Here is a 13,922-nt window from a genome sequence, read left to right as displayed (position 1 = left end):
TCTAAAGGAGCATCTCTGCAGTCTCTCAGGTCCTCTTACATTTATACAGTGCTAGGCCTGAGGTATCTGGAAGGAAAACTGCCAGGAGACAGCTTGTAAGATCAAGTAGCTGGAACAGAGCCCTTTCCTTGTTGCTGTTCCACTGAGGTGGGAAACTATCAGAGGCATTTACAGCTCTCACCTGTATCTTTCTGACTAGATCAGCTCAATTCAGTTAGATCTCTGCTTACAGCTTAGTCTTGGTCAGCTTCATTCCAGCTATTTCTGTTGCTGGAGGAATGGGTGAGAAACGGTATTTTCTGTGGCTGTCAGAGAGCAGAACGAAAGAAGCATGAAAATCTAAGGACACCCACAAGCTCTCTTTGTAGTCTTGGACAGTTATATAGACATTCTGTGAGCTTCTATAGAGCAGACAAGTCTCCATCCATGCAGCATTCTGTAAAATTTGTTTTAAAAGCTCACAGCAGATGTATAAGGTACTATAAACAACAAGTGTTATTGTTTTACTTTTTTTTTTTTTTTTTAAGGCATATGATGAGCTGTGGGAGTAATTAAATGGTGCATTGATTGTAGGAGAACTTTTGTTGCATGTTGGTGTACCTGAGTTGTTTCCAAGTGAATGGGAAAGTTGAGTTTTGCACAGGGGTGAACTGGATTCCTCCTGCAGCAGCTTTTGTTGAACTTCAACTTCCTGCCAAATTCAGCAGTAGAATTTGGAAACGATTCCTCTTAGGCACTGGCATGTTTTTAACTGGTCCATTTATTCTTGATTTCAGGCTAATCTAGACGAAAGCCAGATGAGTTCACCTACATTCCTTAGAGCTTTAATGACAGCAGTTTGTAAAGCAGCTATTATAGGTGAGTAACTTGCAATGTAAACACCATACCAACTGACCTTGCGAGGAGTTAGTATATATTAATTTTTCACGTTTATATCACTTTTTTCTCCCCTCTGAAACTGCTTTTTATCATGCAAGATTTTTGAACCCTATTGAATTCTAGTGTTTAAGAGCAGAACGTCCATTCCTCTGCAGTGGCCAGGTGCTTCCTTGGTTGTGGTGTGCTCAGGCGTGGCCAGTGACCTTGCATGAGCAGACATTTCAGGTGACTTTGAGTAATGCTGGATTGTTCATTGATTTTTCTAGTGAAGTGGAAATGCTCTAGACATTACTAAGGTAATTAGCATTTCTACTCCTTTGTCAGCAACCTTGCATGGGCACTCAACCATCACAGATCACAGAATCACAGAAACACCAAGGTTGGAAAAGACCTACAAGATCATCCAGTCCACCTATCACCAATAGCTCTCACTAATCCATGTCCGTCAACACAAGATCCAAATGTTCCTTGAACACCTTCAGGGTCAGTGACTCCACCCCCTTCCTGTGCAGCTCATTCCAGAGCCCAACCTCTCTTTCGGAAAAGTAGTACTTCATAACCTCAAGCCTAGATCTCCCCTGGTGCAGCTTGAAGCCATTCTCTCTAGTTCTGTCACTGTTACACGAGGGAAGAGGCCAACCCCCAGCTCACTACAACCTCTCTTCAGGTAGTTATAGAGATCAGTAAGGTCTCCCCTGAGATTGCCATGTGTGAGTTGGAAACGTGGGTTTCAGAACAGACGCCAGCTTGTATCACTATCTTAATAATAGTTTTATGTCCTAAGCGTGTTGTGTTTTCAGAAGTACAGTTTATATGGGTTGTTTGAAGGTACAGCAATTGCAGTGTATGGTTTGAAATGGAGGAGGCGGATTCATAAGTCAGACACATGAGCCTCAGCCTCGCAGGGGTGCTCTGCGGACTGGTCAGTTCACATTGTTTACTTTAATTTTACTCTTGGTATCTGGTAAGGCAAAAACTGTGTTTATAAAGCACCCACTTCTGCTCTAAGCTATAAGAATCATGGCTCAGCAGAGAGAATGGGCTGCACTTCACCTTCTCACTGTAAGGCTGTGAGTGGAAAAGCACAGCCCAGCGCCTTTCTTCTATGAGAGCAGAACCTTTCTGATGCCACCTAGTGTTAGTGGGGAAATGATGCAAGATTTTATGACAGGTGTTGGAGAGTTAGGAATCTTTGCTGGGAGTGTATCAAAAATGTCTTCTGTTCTGCTTTTTGGCCTTGCTTCTAATAGAGGGTTTTTTCCTTTGTTTTCAAAAAGATCACTGAATTGTGTTGTCTGTCTACTTGTAAAACTGCTAATGTATCTGTGTTGCTGATGGACTTCTAACATGTATTTTTGCATGTTCGTGATCTCCAGTGTCATGTGCAGCTGGTGATTCTGTTTATGCTTTAGTATTTTTAGGGGAAAAAAAACAAACTAAAACCCTTCTATGTAGCTGAAATTTTGGCTCTAGCATTGTTTGAACATCGAGCTGCCTGAGTTGTGCTGCACAATTCAGATGAAGCAGGCTGGTTAGGATCACTACAGATAGCAGCTGCCTTTGGGGAACTGTAAGAATCAAGACTTCCAGAAAAAGCCAGTGATCAGAAATACTTCTTATTTATTCTTATCCTTTTGTCTCTTTCCATGCTAACCAGTATCAATGATTTCTGTTTGAATAAAGATGATAAAAGATTTACTCCTGCTGCCATCTACCACAGCTGACCCTATTTTCTTCTCTTCCCTTCAGCGGACTCTTCTAGCTTCCGTGTGGACACTGCTGTTATCAAACAGAGAGTGCCGATCTTACTCAAGTACCTAGACTCAGACACAGAGAAGGAACTACAAGCACTTTATGCACTACAAGCATCAATAGTAAAACTTGATCAGCCTCCCAGTAAGTGTTGTCTGTGTACTGGGGATTTAAGCCCTTGACAGCCTAACAAAGAGTTGCTTCTGCTACAGTCTGGCAGTAGAGTCTGGAAAGAAGTGGTTTTCCTGACAACGAAAACAAAATTTTACCTCTGTACATGGCAAATGAGATAACGCAGTGTACAGTCTTTCTGCTTGTCCAGATTCCAGCTTTTAGTCAAGTGCAGCTCCCCAAATCCTTGGTCAGAGGTGGGCTCTTCTCTTGCTTGCTCCTGTAACCAGCTGTGCAGAAGAAAAAACAAATCTCTGTAATGCAAAGAGGACAAAAAAAACCAGTAGAAGGTTAACCCTTATCTGGAGGGAGCTGCCTTTACCCTCAGCTGTGTCTGAGTGGCCAGGAAGCAATAACTCAGGGGCAGGTCTTCCTTTTACTTGTGTCTCCTGCATTAAAGGCCTCATTAATCCTCTTATCCGTAACCGCGTCTTTGTCTGCTGGCTTCAGCTACACTGTACTAACAGATGTTCTCTCCCCTGATTCCATTATTGCAGATTTGTTGCGGATGTTTTTCGATTGCCTGTATGATGAGGAGGTAATATCAGAGGATGCCTTCTACAAGTGGGAAAGCAGCAAGGACCCAGCAGAGCAGAACGGGAAAGGAGTAGCACTGAAATCTGTCACAGCATTCTTCACATGGCTACGGGAGGCCGAAGAGGAGTCGGAGGATAATTAAAACTTAAAATACAGGAAAAACAAAAACAAAAACACACACAAAAAAAAAACAATTTAAGTATTTTTTTAAAAAGTTTCACGTCTTCGCCAATCACAGTGCAGCAAGGCCAATTCTCGCGCAGACCCCCTTCCCCCACACATGCACGAGTGGGAGAGGTAACAAATAGATAAACACAAAGGTGATCATGGAGGAAAAAAAAAGGTACTTGAAAAAACAGTAAACTTCAAACCTGGCGGGAGCACTAAACCAAAATACATGTATTATTTATAGAAAATATTTTCTGTTTTAATCTTTTTTTTTCTTTTCTTTTTAAACGAGGACTCAAATACACAAAGCAAAACAAACCTGTTTAGCAAAAAAAAAAAAAGTTTAAAACTTTTAATTTATTATTTTAAGGACTGCAAATGCCAGTGTAATTTTTAAATTTGCAGTTTCTGTAAACAAATTGTATAATAGAACAAGAGCAGAGAAATAAATTTCCCTCCCCTTCGTATGCACCTCAGTTTTGTTTCAAAGCATGATAAATAGACAAAACTTTTCAAGGGGGTTGGGGTAAGCTAGATGAGGAAGAGATCCTTTTTTTTTTTTGTAATTGTCATCAGATTTTTCTGCCTGCCTCTCAGCTTGCTTCAGAAATGTAACAGAATGTAGTACATAACCTTGGATCGGAAGGAAGTGAATTTGAGAAAATGGCTGCGGACCAGAGTGCTCCAAAAATAACTCATTCAAAACAGTGCTACCCTGGGGGAAAAAAAGTACTAGTGATACCTTCAGAACCCTTAGAGCAACTTTAAGGCTTGTAAATACATAGAACAAATATTTAAAAAAAAAAAAAAAAGAAAAAAGAAAAAAGAAATTGACTCAGATACTATTTCTTTTCACTTTCAAAATATAAAGAACAAAATAAAGACAAACATTGCAAGTTTAAAAGAAAGTAAAACGACTTCTCCTTTGACAGCTGCTGAATGTGTGCACCATCTCAGCGGTGCTGTCTTCCTTTTCATTGTTCATACGTCAGTTCCAAATTGTGTACATAGAGTGTGCGTACGTATGTGTGTCAACCAAAAAGAGGGGTGAGAGCAATTGTTTTTACAGCAACAACTAAAAGGTGGGGGGTTGCTGCGTGGGAGACTTCTTCTGCAGAGAGAACTTAATGGCCAACAGCAGCTGGCTGCTCGCAGCATGTTGCTGTGAGGCTGCAGGCAGGGCTGTGCCTGTTCTGCAGCCGTGTGAGCGCAGTGCCTCGTGCTGCTCAGAGCAGAGGTGTTGTGCTGGGGACCTATGACACAGCGACTGTGGAGGTTGCAGCTGTTGGAGCAGAGAACCCCGATAGCCCTTCTGCGTGGCTTGTGCATCTGTTGCTGCCCAGCTTCCAGCACACCTGCTGGCTGCCCTGATATTCGTTAGAAACCCAAAAACCCAGAAGGGTGAAAAGGAACGCGACCTATGAGAGCCAAGAGGTGGAAGAAGCGCAGCGAGCGACGCGGTGCTCTTCCCAGCCCTGCCCACCCCATGAGGTGCCTGCTCACCAAGTGCTAACTGAGCTGCTGCTGAGTGCATTAAGTCTCCTGGCTGTCTCTCATCAACAACCAAAGATGACCTGCTGGCTCTCACCGTGAAGAAACATCTGCTGTCATCGAGTTTGTGAAGCCCTGAAATGGAGTTTGTGAACTGTGGTCCGTGGACCGCGAGTAACCTGTGGAGCATTTGCTGGTGGTCTGTGCAGCGCTAGCTGCTCACGTGATGCTGTCTTTTTTTTCTTTCCAGCTGCTAAACCACTTCTTTTTAATCTTAAAAAAAAAAAAAAAAAAGAAGGAAAAAGAAAAGGAAAAAAAGAAAAAAAAAAAGGCAAAAACTGCATTAAATACTTTCCTAATCTTACTTTTACATGTAAACAATTGCTGTACTTACATAAGGATGTTAGTTGATCACCAAGGGGAAGGGAGGAGGGTAGCTGGTTGTGGCTGGAGGGGGAGATGTCTGTGTGACACCTTCCCTGTCGATGTGTGTTCCATGCCATGCGTCTGAGCTAGAGAATCCATGGCCTAAAACACTAGAGCATTGTTTGGTTCTTTTTTTTTTTTTTTTTTTTTTTTTTAATTAACAATAAAACACTTTTTTCTGATGTTTTGTTAAAAAAAAAATGAAAAAAAGAAAAAAAAAAACTTCTCACCCTTAATATATGCATATGTATGTACCTGCTTGTATGACACCCAGCAATTCCTCATCCACAGCTACTTCCCTCCCCACCTCCAGCCTTGGGCTCGCCGTTCCATGACAGTTTGCTTGGGTTTGGTTTGTAAAGCTGTGGGTTGTGTGTGTGCTCTTCTTGCAAAAATTAATTTTTGAGCCTGAAGAAGAGTGGGTAAGTGGTGGTTTGTAGCAGTGAAATAGTTCAGTTAAGAAGATGCGAGTTTGTGTATAAATTAGGCCAAATATTTGCTAAGTTGTGCAGCACTCATACCTGATGAATTGGTGGGCAGTGTTCAGGTCCTGCTGGGAATGTGTGTGTCCTACGTCAGAGCCGCCGTGTGCCACTACATGAGGTCTGTAATTTGTGCGTTGATTGCCTTGAATCAGAAAAGGTAGAAATTGCTAGAGCCTTTGAACATTCATGTGAATCCGAGTGTGCAAGGCCCGGGATGTTGGAGAGCTTGAATCTTCAGACTGAAGGAGCTGGAAAACCACTGGTTGGAAGGAAGGGGATCAGTGAGCACGTGGGTAGAGGAGAAAAGTCTCTTCCCTCCTTGTTTGAGCCTTTAATGGTAAATGTCTGTAGGGAGTGGGAACTGGCCTTGTTATTGCCTTGCGGCAGGAAGGAAAGTTTCAGCAATTTTAAGAATGTTTTCAGAATTACCCAAAGGCTCTGAAAAGGTGTGTTTGCAACACAGGAATTTTCACATCCTCTTAAGCTAGAGGAATAAAGCTGTACATGGAGTGATGTGAGAAGTTTATACACTAGACAGAGGCTTCCAGCAGTGGATACGTTGCCTTGAGGCAACTTCCTACAAATGTCATCAGATCTGATACCAACCTGGGACCAAAATTGCTTCCTCTGCCCGCCTTGCTCTGTTTGCCACATGCTGCTTGCTTACCTGCAGGCTGCAGCTGTTTTTCAGTCACCTTATAAATCTGCACGGATTTCAGGATGTAGCCAGTAGTCCATGAAGATCTTTGCAACACGCCCTCCCTGTAGGCGTTAAAAGAGAAAAACTGTAAGAGATGCATGAAACAGAAAAGAGGATAATTAAATCATGAGAAGTTTTCTTCTCGTGATTGATTTGCAGAAACCTCATTCCACATACATGCATGTTGTTATTGTTGCCTATTGATACAGCAAGGTGTAAGCAGGGAGGACAGCAGATATCCCCTAATAATACTAAATGTTTGTGGTTTGTTTTCTTTTCCCTTTCAGACTTGGTCCTACAAAGCATTTAAACACTTTGTCTGGGCAGGCTCATGAACATGGCAGGGAGTTAATGCAGCTCAGCAGGAAAGAGCTGCATTAAAAGCCATTTCCACTGCTGGGAGCCCTTCTTGTGCTGTGTGCTATCAAAGGCACAGGCGAGGAGGAGCAGATGCATCACTTATGTCTCTGTTTGTCTTCATTGCTGAAAATGTCCCTAAAACTGAAGCAGTCAAAGTATCCGGGCAAGGTGTTTGCCCAAGGCTGGTTTCTTTCTAGGAAAGTGTTTCCAGGACTGCATCAGCAATTTCTAGGAACAAGGTGAGGGAATACACAGATAACAGACCTTGTAGTGTCTTCTTGTGTTAACAAGTTTCAGTTTTTAGCTTTGTTTTCTGAAGAAGCAGACTTAAGTGTGCAGCTCTGCCTTTTGCTTTCTGCCTGTAAAACTGCCCAAATCTGGCTGCATTTAGCTGTGCCCTGCGTGCATTGGAGCCAAGGAGCCCAAGGTGCTCCTGAGCCACCTGGGTTATGGCACGGAGCTACTCACGGTCACACCTGAGTGCTTTCCATTTTTAAATGAGGGAGCAGCTCCCAAAAGCTTGTGACAGGGGTGCAGGTACTCTGCAAGTGAGAATTGTCATGAGAACAGCCACAGCCCAGACTCTTAGTGCAGGTGTAGGGGGACGTGGTTGTGACTTTTGCCCAGGACCAGCACTCCGTGGTGCAGGAGCTGGTAGCTAAAGGCTCACAGAAAGAGATTTGGGAAAAGGGATTTGGCAGTAGAGGTGGTTTCCAGCATGCACAACGCAGATTTAAGCTAATAGCAACTTACCAGTCTGCTGCATCCCTGTGACCCAGAGCTTTTGTTTCTAAACTACAGGTCATTTCTTCTGAGAAGGATAAAGAAAACCTTGCTGAGCTTCCTTAAAACCAATTGCAGATGTTGGCATCTGATTGCCAAAAGGGTGGCTGTGATTGTTCCTGTATGTTCCTGTTCCAACATGAGCTTTTTTGCAGATAAAGGGACCTGAAGCTGGTTGGTTTGTCTGAAGCATTCAGTGTAGAGCAGAACAGTTAGTACAGCTGTGCCTCTGGCACCAGTCACTTGCATTTGATTTGTTTCACAGATTTGAAAGGGTTCAGCTTTGCAGACAGCAAGTTCAAAACCAGACACGCACACCCAGAACACTTTTGTGCCCTCACAGCTTTCCTAAAGATCACGCCAGGGAACTGGTGATAACTGCAGAGCAGCCGCAAGATGCTCAGCTCCCTTTAGGTGAGGTGGCTGTTGTCTAGAGGTAGATGTGCTGGTGGTGAGGTCTGTGAGGTGGAAGTCTGGTCAGGGCTGCTGAGGAGGAAGCACAGGGCAGAAGGTCAAACTAGCAAGCACTGAGCTCCCACATGACATGCTTGGTCTGGCAGGGAGATCTTGGCCTTTCTGCTCTTTAGAAGATGTTGGCTCTGCTGCTATGTGACCCTCGGCAAACTGAGCAGCACCTCCAGCCAAACAACATCAGCAGAAGTGCCAGCTCTTCACCTGCAACTTTCTTTTAATAAGGTGCTAACTCAGGGGTGTGTGAGAGGCCATGTGCTGATAGAAACCCCCAGCAATGCTCTGATGTACCAAGGGCCACATGCACACTGGAGCAACCGTAGGATGGAGCCTGAGGCTGAAGACTCCAGGGCTGCACGGCTGCTCGTCACTCGAGTGCCTCAGATAGATTATCCTCAAGGAGCTATGGCAGGAGAAGCATGGCGATAGACAAGCAACTGCAGCAAGTGAGAGACTGATCAGCCCACTCAGCTTCCATGAGCATGACTAAACCCTCGCACATACCTGAAGAAACTTCAATAGAAGTTTTCTACTCCTGTATTTTCCGTGAGGCTCTGCATACTGCCTACCCTAACAATCATGGAATTGTGGTTTTCTGAAATAACTCTGCTTATTTAAATGCAGCTGTAGGGATGCCCTGACCATGATCCATGGAAAGTTTTGGTCGTGTGGAGCTGGTTTATCTCCCTCATTTCCAGCTGCTAAATTGCACTGAAAAGAAGAGAGAAATAAAACCAGCTCCTGCTCCATTCAGTGCTTTCCAAAGGGAAATTTGTCCAACTGTGCCATTGCTGTCCCAGCTGCAGGGACATTTGTGCTGTGACTGCAAACTGGAAGGGAGAAAAGGGTCATGGGGAAGGCAATCAATGCTTTAAGGAAGTTAGGAAATCTTTGTATTAGTGTGAGAGGAGAAAACAGTAAAGCCTTCCTTTTGCATGGTTGGTTGTCTTGTTCCAGCCCCCCATGAGGGTTAGTAGCAGATGTTGCCACAAAGCACAGTTCGAAGCTCGTGAGTGCAGAGCATTAACAAGCACGGAGGAGAGCACTGTTTTAGTACTGCAGGAGAAGTGCTTTACTACAGCACTGCAGAGAAGAGCTGAAAAGATCATCTCAGCTGGTACTTTTGGGTCTCGCCTGTGGAGGAAAATGGGTCATTTCAGTGCATCAGAATAAGCTATTCTGAAATAACGCTGGGTGCAAATGCTCTCTGCCTTTAGACTTAAATGAATGAGCCATCCATCCTGGCCACCTCCTGTTTGCGTGTGACCGAGTTGTGCTGGGTACCTGTGTACGGCATCAGAACAAGAGGCCTAAGAAGGGAGCAGGCACTCAGCGCTCAGCCAGGCTGTGGCACCACTGCTGCGTTAACTTATGGTGATGGGCACAGTCCATGGCATTGTTCTCCTGCTGCACAGCCCTGCTTTGGGTCTTCAGGGCAGAAATAGTTCTAGTGAACTGCCACAAAAGCACAACATAACAGTGGGCTGTTCCTCTGAACTGCTTTCTTACAGCATCAGTGCCCGCCTTGGGATCAGCTGACATGAGATTCTTTTTTCATACAATGTAATCATCAAATACAAAGAATTTCACACATCTTCTCTGCAGAACACATTGCTCATCCTCCAAGGAAAATTGGACACATCCAACTCTTCTGGCTGCCTCCACCATCACAAGGTAGTTCATTTGAACAGGAGCCTGGATTGCAGCTGTCAAATGTCAAAGAAGAGCCAGCTGACAGGATTTCCCATGGAGAGACAAGCACTAGATCTGACTGTATGCTTCAAGCAAGAGCTATGGCCAAAAATGCTTTAAATTCCTGCTCAGCCCAAGGGTTTTGTCTTCCCAGCAAGGCTTACTGGCATTCTGTTGCTCTGTAACAGCTGCAGGACCAGTGCGGAGGCCATAGCCCCAGCCAGGCAGCTGAATGTGCTGGGTGTGCTGCTGATGGCAGGGGCACACAGTGCACACATAGCAGACAAAAATGAGCTTTTGTAGCTGGAAAAGCATACCCAGCTGGGAGGTGTTCCTGACAGTAAGTTATTACCTGCCTGGTTGAGAGGAACAGCCGCTGCCTGCTCTGCTTTGCAGCCTGCTGCGAACCAATTTTATTCTGAAACGGTATCTGGTTCAGAGAGCAAAGGAATTTAACAGCATTCCCACTGCCAGATACTAACCATGGGAACACACAGCTTTGGGAGAGATGTGTTGACCTACTATGAAATGCCACGCCGGTCAACTTCAAACTTCTTTGGCTTAGGGGAGCCATTGTTTCCTCTTGCCAGGTTAGAGTAAAATAAATCACTGCTGTAATGCCAGAAGTGTGACAGAAGAATCACAACTTCCAGCCACTGTTTTCCCTGTGATTATCATATCTGCCTCATCAGTCATAAGGATCTATTTCAGATTAGGGCATCTCTAGAAAAGCAGCAGCCTGTGGAGGCAACTTAGACCACAACATTTTTTCTTCAAGGTCCTTTCTTTATGGTCAAAATTTCTGTCAGTTCCAGTGGCAGGTACATACATAAAAATCCATCATGGCTCCAGAAGAAATCGAACTTTGTATTTTTAAGCACATTTTTATTCATTTGGTTAGGAACTAATATGAAAATGAGTGGACAAGTTTGAAAGTAAGCAGATGAACAGAATACTGGTTGGAAAATTGGAAAGGGTTTGAAAAGAAGAGCTAGCTGGGATCCCTAATGGGTAGTTTGTAGAGGGGCAGCAACAAATCAGATGGGAGTGGAATGAGGAATAGTCTGCTGAAAAAGTATGGAGAAAAAATTATTGGAGGCTGATAAAGAATAAAGAGATCAAAGGTAGTGTCTGGAGGGCCACAAAGTGTCAGAGAATATGCTTTTTTTTTTTTTTTTTTTTTTGAAAGCAGAAACTGAGTGATTTTTGCACAGTTGCAGCAAACACAGTATGTTAGAAGAGAATTCTAAGTTGTTCTGGCAATCATTACAGATGTGCAGTCAGTCAAGTAGCCAAACATGCCCAGAATGGCAACAAAGTGAAAAGCTGTGGTTAAAGAACATCACAGCAGTTCTTCCAACAGTCAGGAACTGAGTGTATGCTGTCCATGGCCCGTGTTTCATAAAGCAGACAAGTCCTTCTTCACCTCATACTTCTGCATGCTCCAGAGGGGCTTTATTCAGCCCAGGTGGTCTCTCACATATTGAAGTGATTAATTAAATGCTTTGAGTTTGTGATGGTTTTGGGACAGTTATACTCAACACCATTCCCTGTTATCTGTGTTAAGCTGAAAACATCAGCCAGGCTCTCCCTTCACAGCCAGGCACGCCACTTGCTGAACAGAAACCTCAAGGCAGAAAAGGAAGGGTCCTGCTCAAGCCCTCTGTGAGCTTCCCCGGAATGTTTACTGCAGAATTAGCAGCTGTGGCCATACACTTAAAATGGCACAGCCTGACTCCCATCAAATAGTGCAATCATGCTGCCAGCAACAACAGGCTCATTCTGTTACAGCATGTCTTAAGGTTACATCAAACCGCAAATTACGTTCCTCAGATACCTCAGATACACAGTCCGGGAGAAACAGGTTTAAAGGGAAGAATCAGTAAACACGTGCTACCCAGTTTGATGAACGCTTCTCGGGGAATCTTTGATTTGTTTCTCAAAGCACAAGAAGCTGAAGAAGTAGAAGAACGTGGAGCTTGAGGGATGAAAGAATGAAGCAATGGGAAGGAGTTCCCCAGCTTGCCGTGCTCCTGATGTGGAATGAAATGGAAAAAGATTCACATTCTCCCTGAGCCATGCTGACTGTAGGCCAAACATTTTGGAAAGGTTTTACAAAACAAATGTGAAAGTCAAGGTAAAAAAGTGAAGAACAAATTTGCTGAAGTGGGGTAAGGATACCAGAGGCAAGGCCTAAATATAATTAACACCGAAGTTTGAAGCTGCAGGCCAACATGAAAACAGAATTTGGTGACAAAGACACTATGCTCACTAAGCCAGCAGGACTGTGCACATGGCAGCAGAAGCTGATTCCGGTGTATACAGAGCACACCATGACATGGGTAGTGATAATCCTCTGTTTTGTTCTGTATGAAGTGGGTAGCTGTTCAACAACATGGGTGATGTGTTTGTTAAATTTAAAAATATATATATCTCTATGTAAAAATTGTGACAAAATGGGGAAAACATTAGTTGGTGTATGGTAAGAAAGTAAACAAAATGGCTTGTGACCCCTGGAATGGAAGTATTGAGACCAGAAGTACAACGGGTTTTGTGTTTCCAGTAGAAAAAGAACATGTGGCATTGGTCTGGAGAGTCTCTAAAGGATATGGGGTGGAAATGGTAAATCACTCGACATGCAAATTTTATGGATAGTCATCTAAACAGTAGCAATAGCTAAATGACACGATTTAAACTGCAGGCTGAACTGCACAGGCAAAACCCAAACCTCCAGGCAAATTTGTAGAACCTTTAGGGCTGCAATCAAATTGAATGATTTTAAGGAAAAAAAATCCATGAACCAGCTGGGGTTCATACTATTGCATGGCACAAGTGCTTAGCACTTATTGAAAGTATTTGATGATGATGATGATAGTGCTGCATATAATCACAGTTCGATGGCAATTTCTCTGTCCTGCACAGCTCCCTTCCTCCTGTGCATCCTCACCAATGTGTGCAAGGTCACCGTGGTTTCCAAACCTTCACTCTTCTCCGTGTGATACACTATATGAACAGGAGGAGGAGGGGGGAAACGACATCAGTCCACCCAGAAAGTAGGGTGGAGAGGAGATTGAGCAGTGCCATGCTCCCTCTGTGGGATGCAGCTGCCTTGCCCAGGCATGGTATTTTTGCAGGCTTCCCAGCCCACTGTGGTCAGGCAGGCATGTGGCTGTAAGGAATGCACAGGGCCCACAGCTCCCCTCTGGGGAGGATTTAGAGATATTAAAAAAAGAGAGAGAGAAAGAGAGACAGAGAGAGACAACAAAAGCCTTTCTCCTCCTCTGCTTATGTCAGTGCAGCTCTGTGTCTCAGCAAGCACAGGTGCTAGAGTATTGCAAAAAGGCTTGCAGTGAGCAAAGGGAGGGCAGCTGGCATGATTTCGTCTTTTCCTTTATAGTGTCTTAAAAGTCTGCAGCAAAGCAGCACGTTTCCTCTTGCTCCCTCTCCTCCTAATCCCCCCTCCTGCCAGAGAGGCACCACTTGGGGGGAAAGGCCAAAGAACACATTGCTGTGCAGCTGCGCTGCGGTTATTCTGCACTCACAAGAAATGAAGGAATGTCTGGCAAAGTGGAACCATCTGGCTAAGGCTGTTCTGTGCAGGAGACAAAGGAGAAAGCACAACACCATGGAGAAGGGCTAGGTGGAGAAGATGACCTCAGTCACAGCAGCCAGCTTAGGGAAGGGACACTCTCAGGTGTAGCAGCTACCTGAGGGGAGAAAGGTGGAAGAAGCTGAGACAAAAAACAGTCGCAGTGTGAAAACCAAACACCTTCATTGCTCTGTGGATGGTTTAAGTGCCTCTTAGTAGTGCTCGTGGTGTGGCTTTTGGGTGCTGGTGCCCAAATGAAGGCCTGAGTGCCTTCCCCATGTCACACTGGTGCCAGTGGGGAGCTAGGGGTAGGAAACATAGCTGAGGAACCAACTGGGTGTGCGGAATAGCTTTGTGACACTGGGAATCGCACACTGTAAGGCTCTGAGGAGACGCTGCGGCCTGGCAGCTGTGTGTA

At 44.4% G+C, this 13,922-nt stretch overlaps 1 protein-coding gene across 13 annotated transcripts in view; it reads left to right on the top strand.

Annotated features, from left to right (window-relative positions):
- EIF4G3 (eukaryotic translation initiation factor 4 gamma 3) overlaps positions 1-5,578 on the top strand; it is a 104,868-nt gene extending 99,290 nt beyond the window's left edge. For all 13 annotated transcript variants that reach the window (XM_090122891.1, XM_090122895.1, XM_090122893.1 and 10 more), the window contains 3 exons: positions 777-858; positions 2,629-2,775; positions 3,300-5,578. In XM_090122891.1, the coding sequence (XP_089979017.1) occupies positions 777-858; positions 2,629-2,775; positions 3,300-3,481 (411 nt within the window). In that variant the 3' untranslated portion in view covers positions 3,482-5,578. The remainder of the gene's footprint in view (positions 1-776; positions 859-2,628; positions 2,776-3,299) is intronic.
- The last annotated feature ends 8,344 nt before the right edge of the window (positions 5,579-13,922 follow it).

The sequence above is a fragment of the Phasianus colchicus genome, chromosome 22 (assembly GCF_987193195.1).
Source record: "Phasianus colchicus chromosome 22, bPhaCol1.hap1.1, whole genome shotgun sequence".
NCBI lineage: Eukaryota > Metazoa > Chordata > Aves > Galliformes > Phasianidae > Phasianus > Phasianus colchicus.
This window is presented reverse-complemented; position numbering and strand designations above follow the sequence as displayed.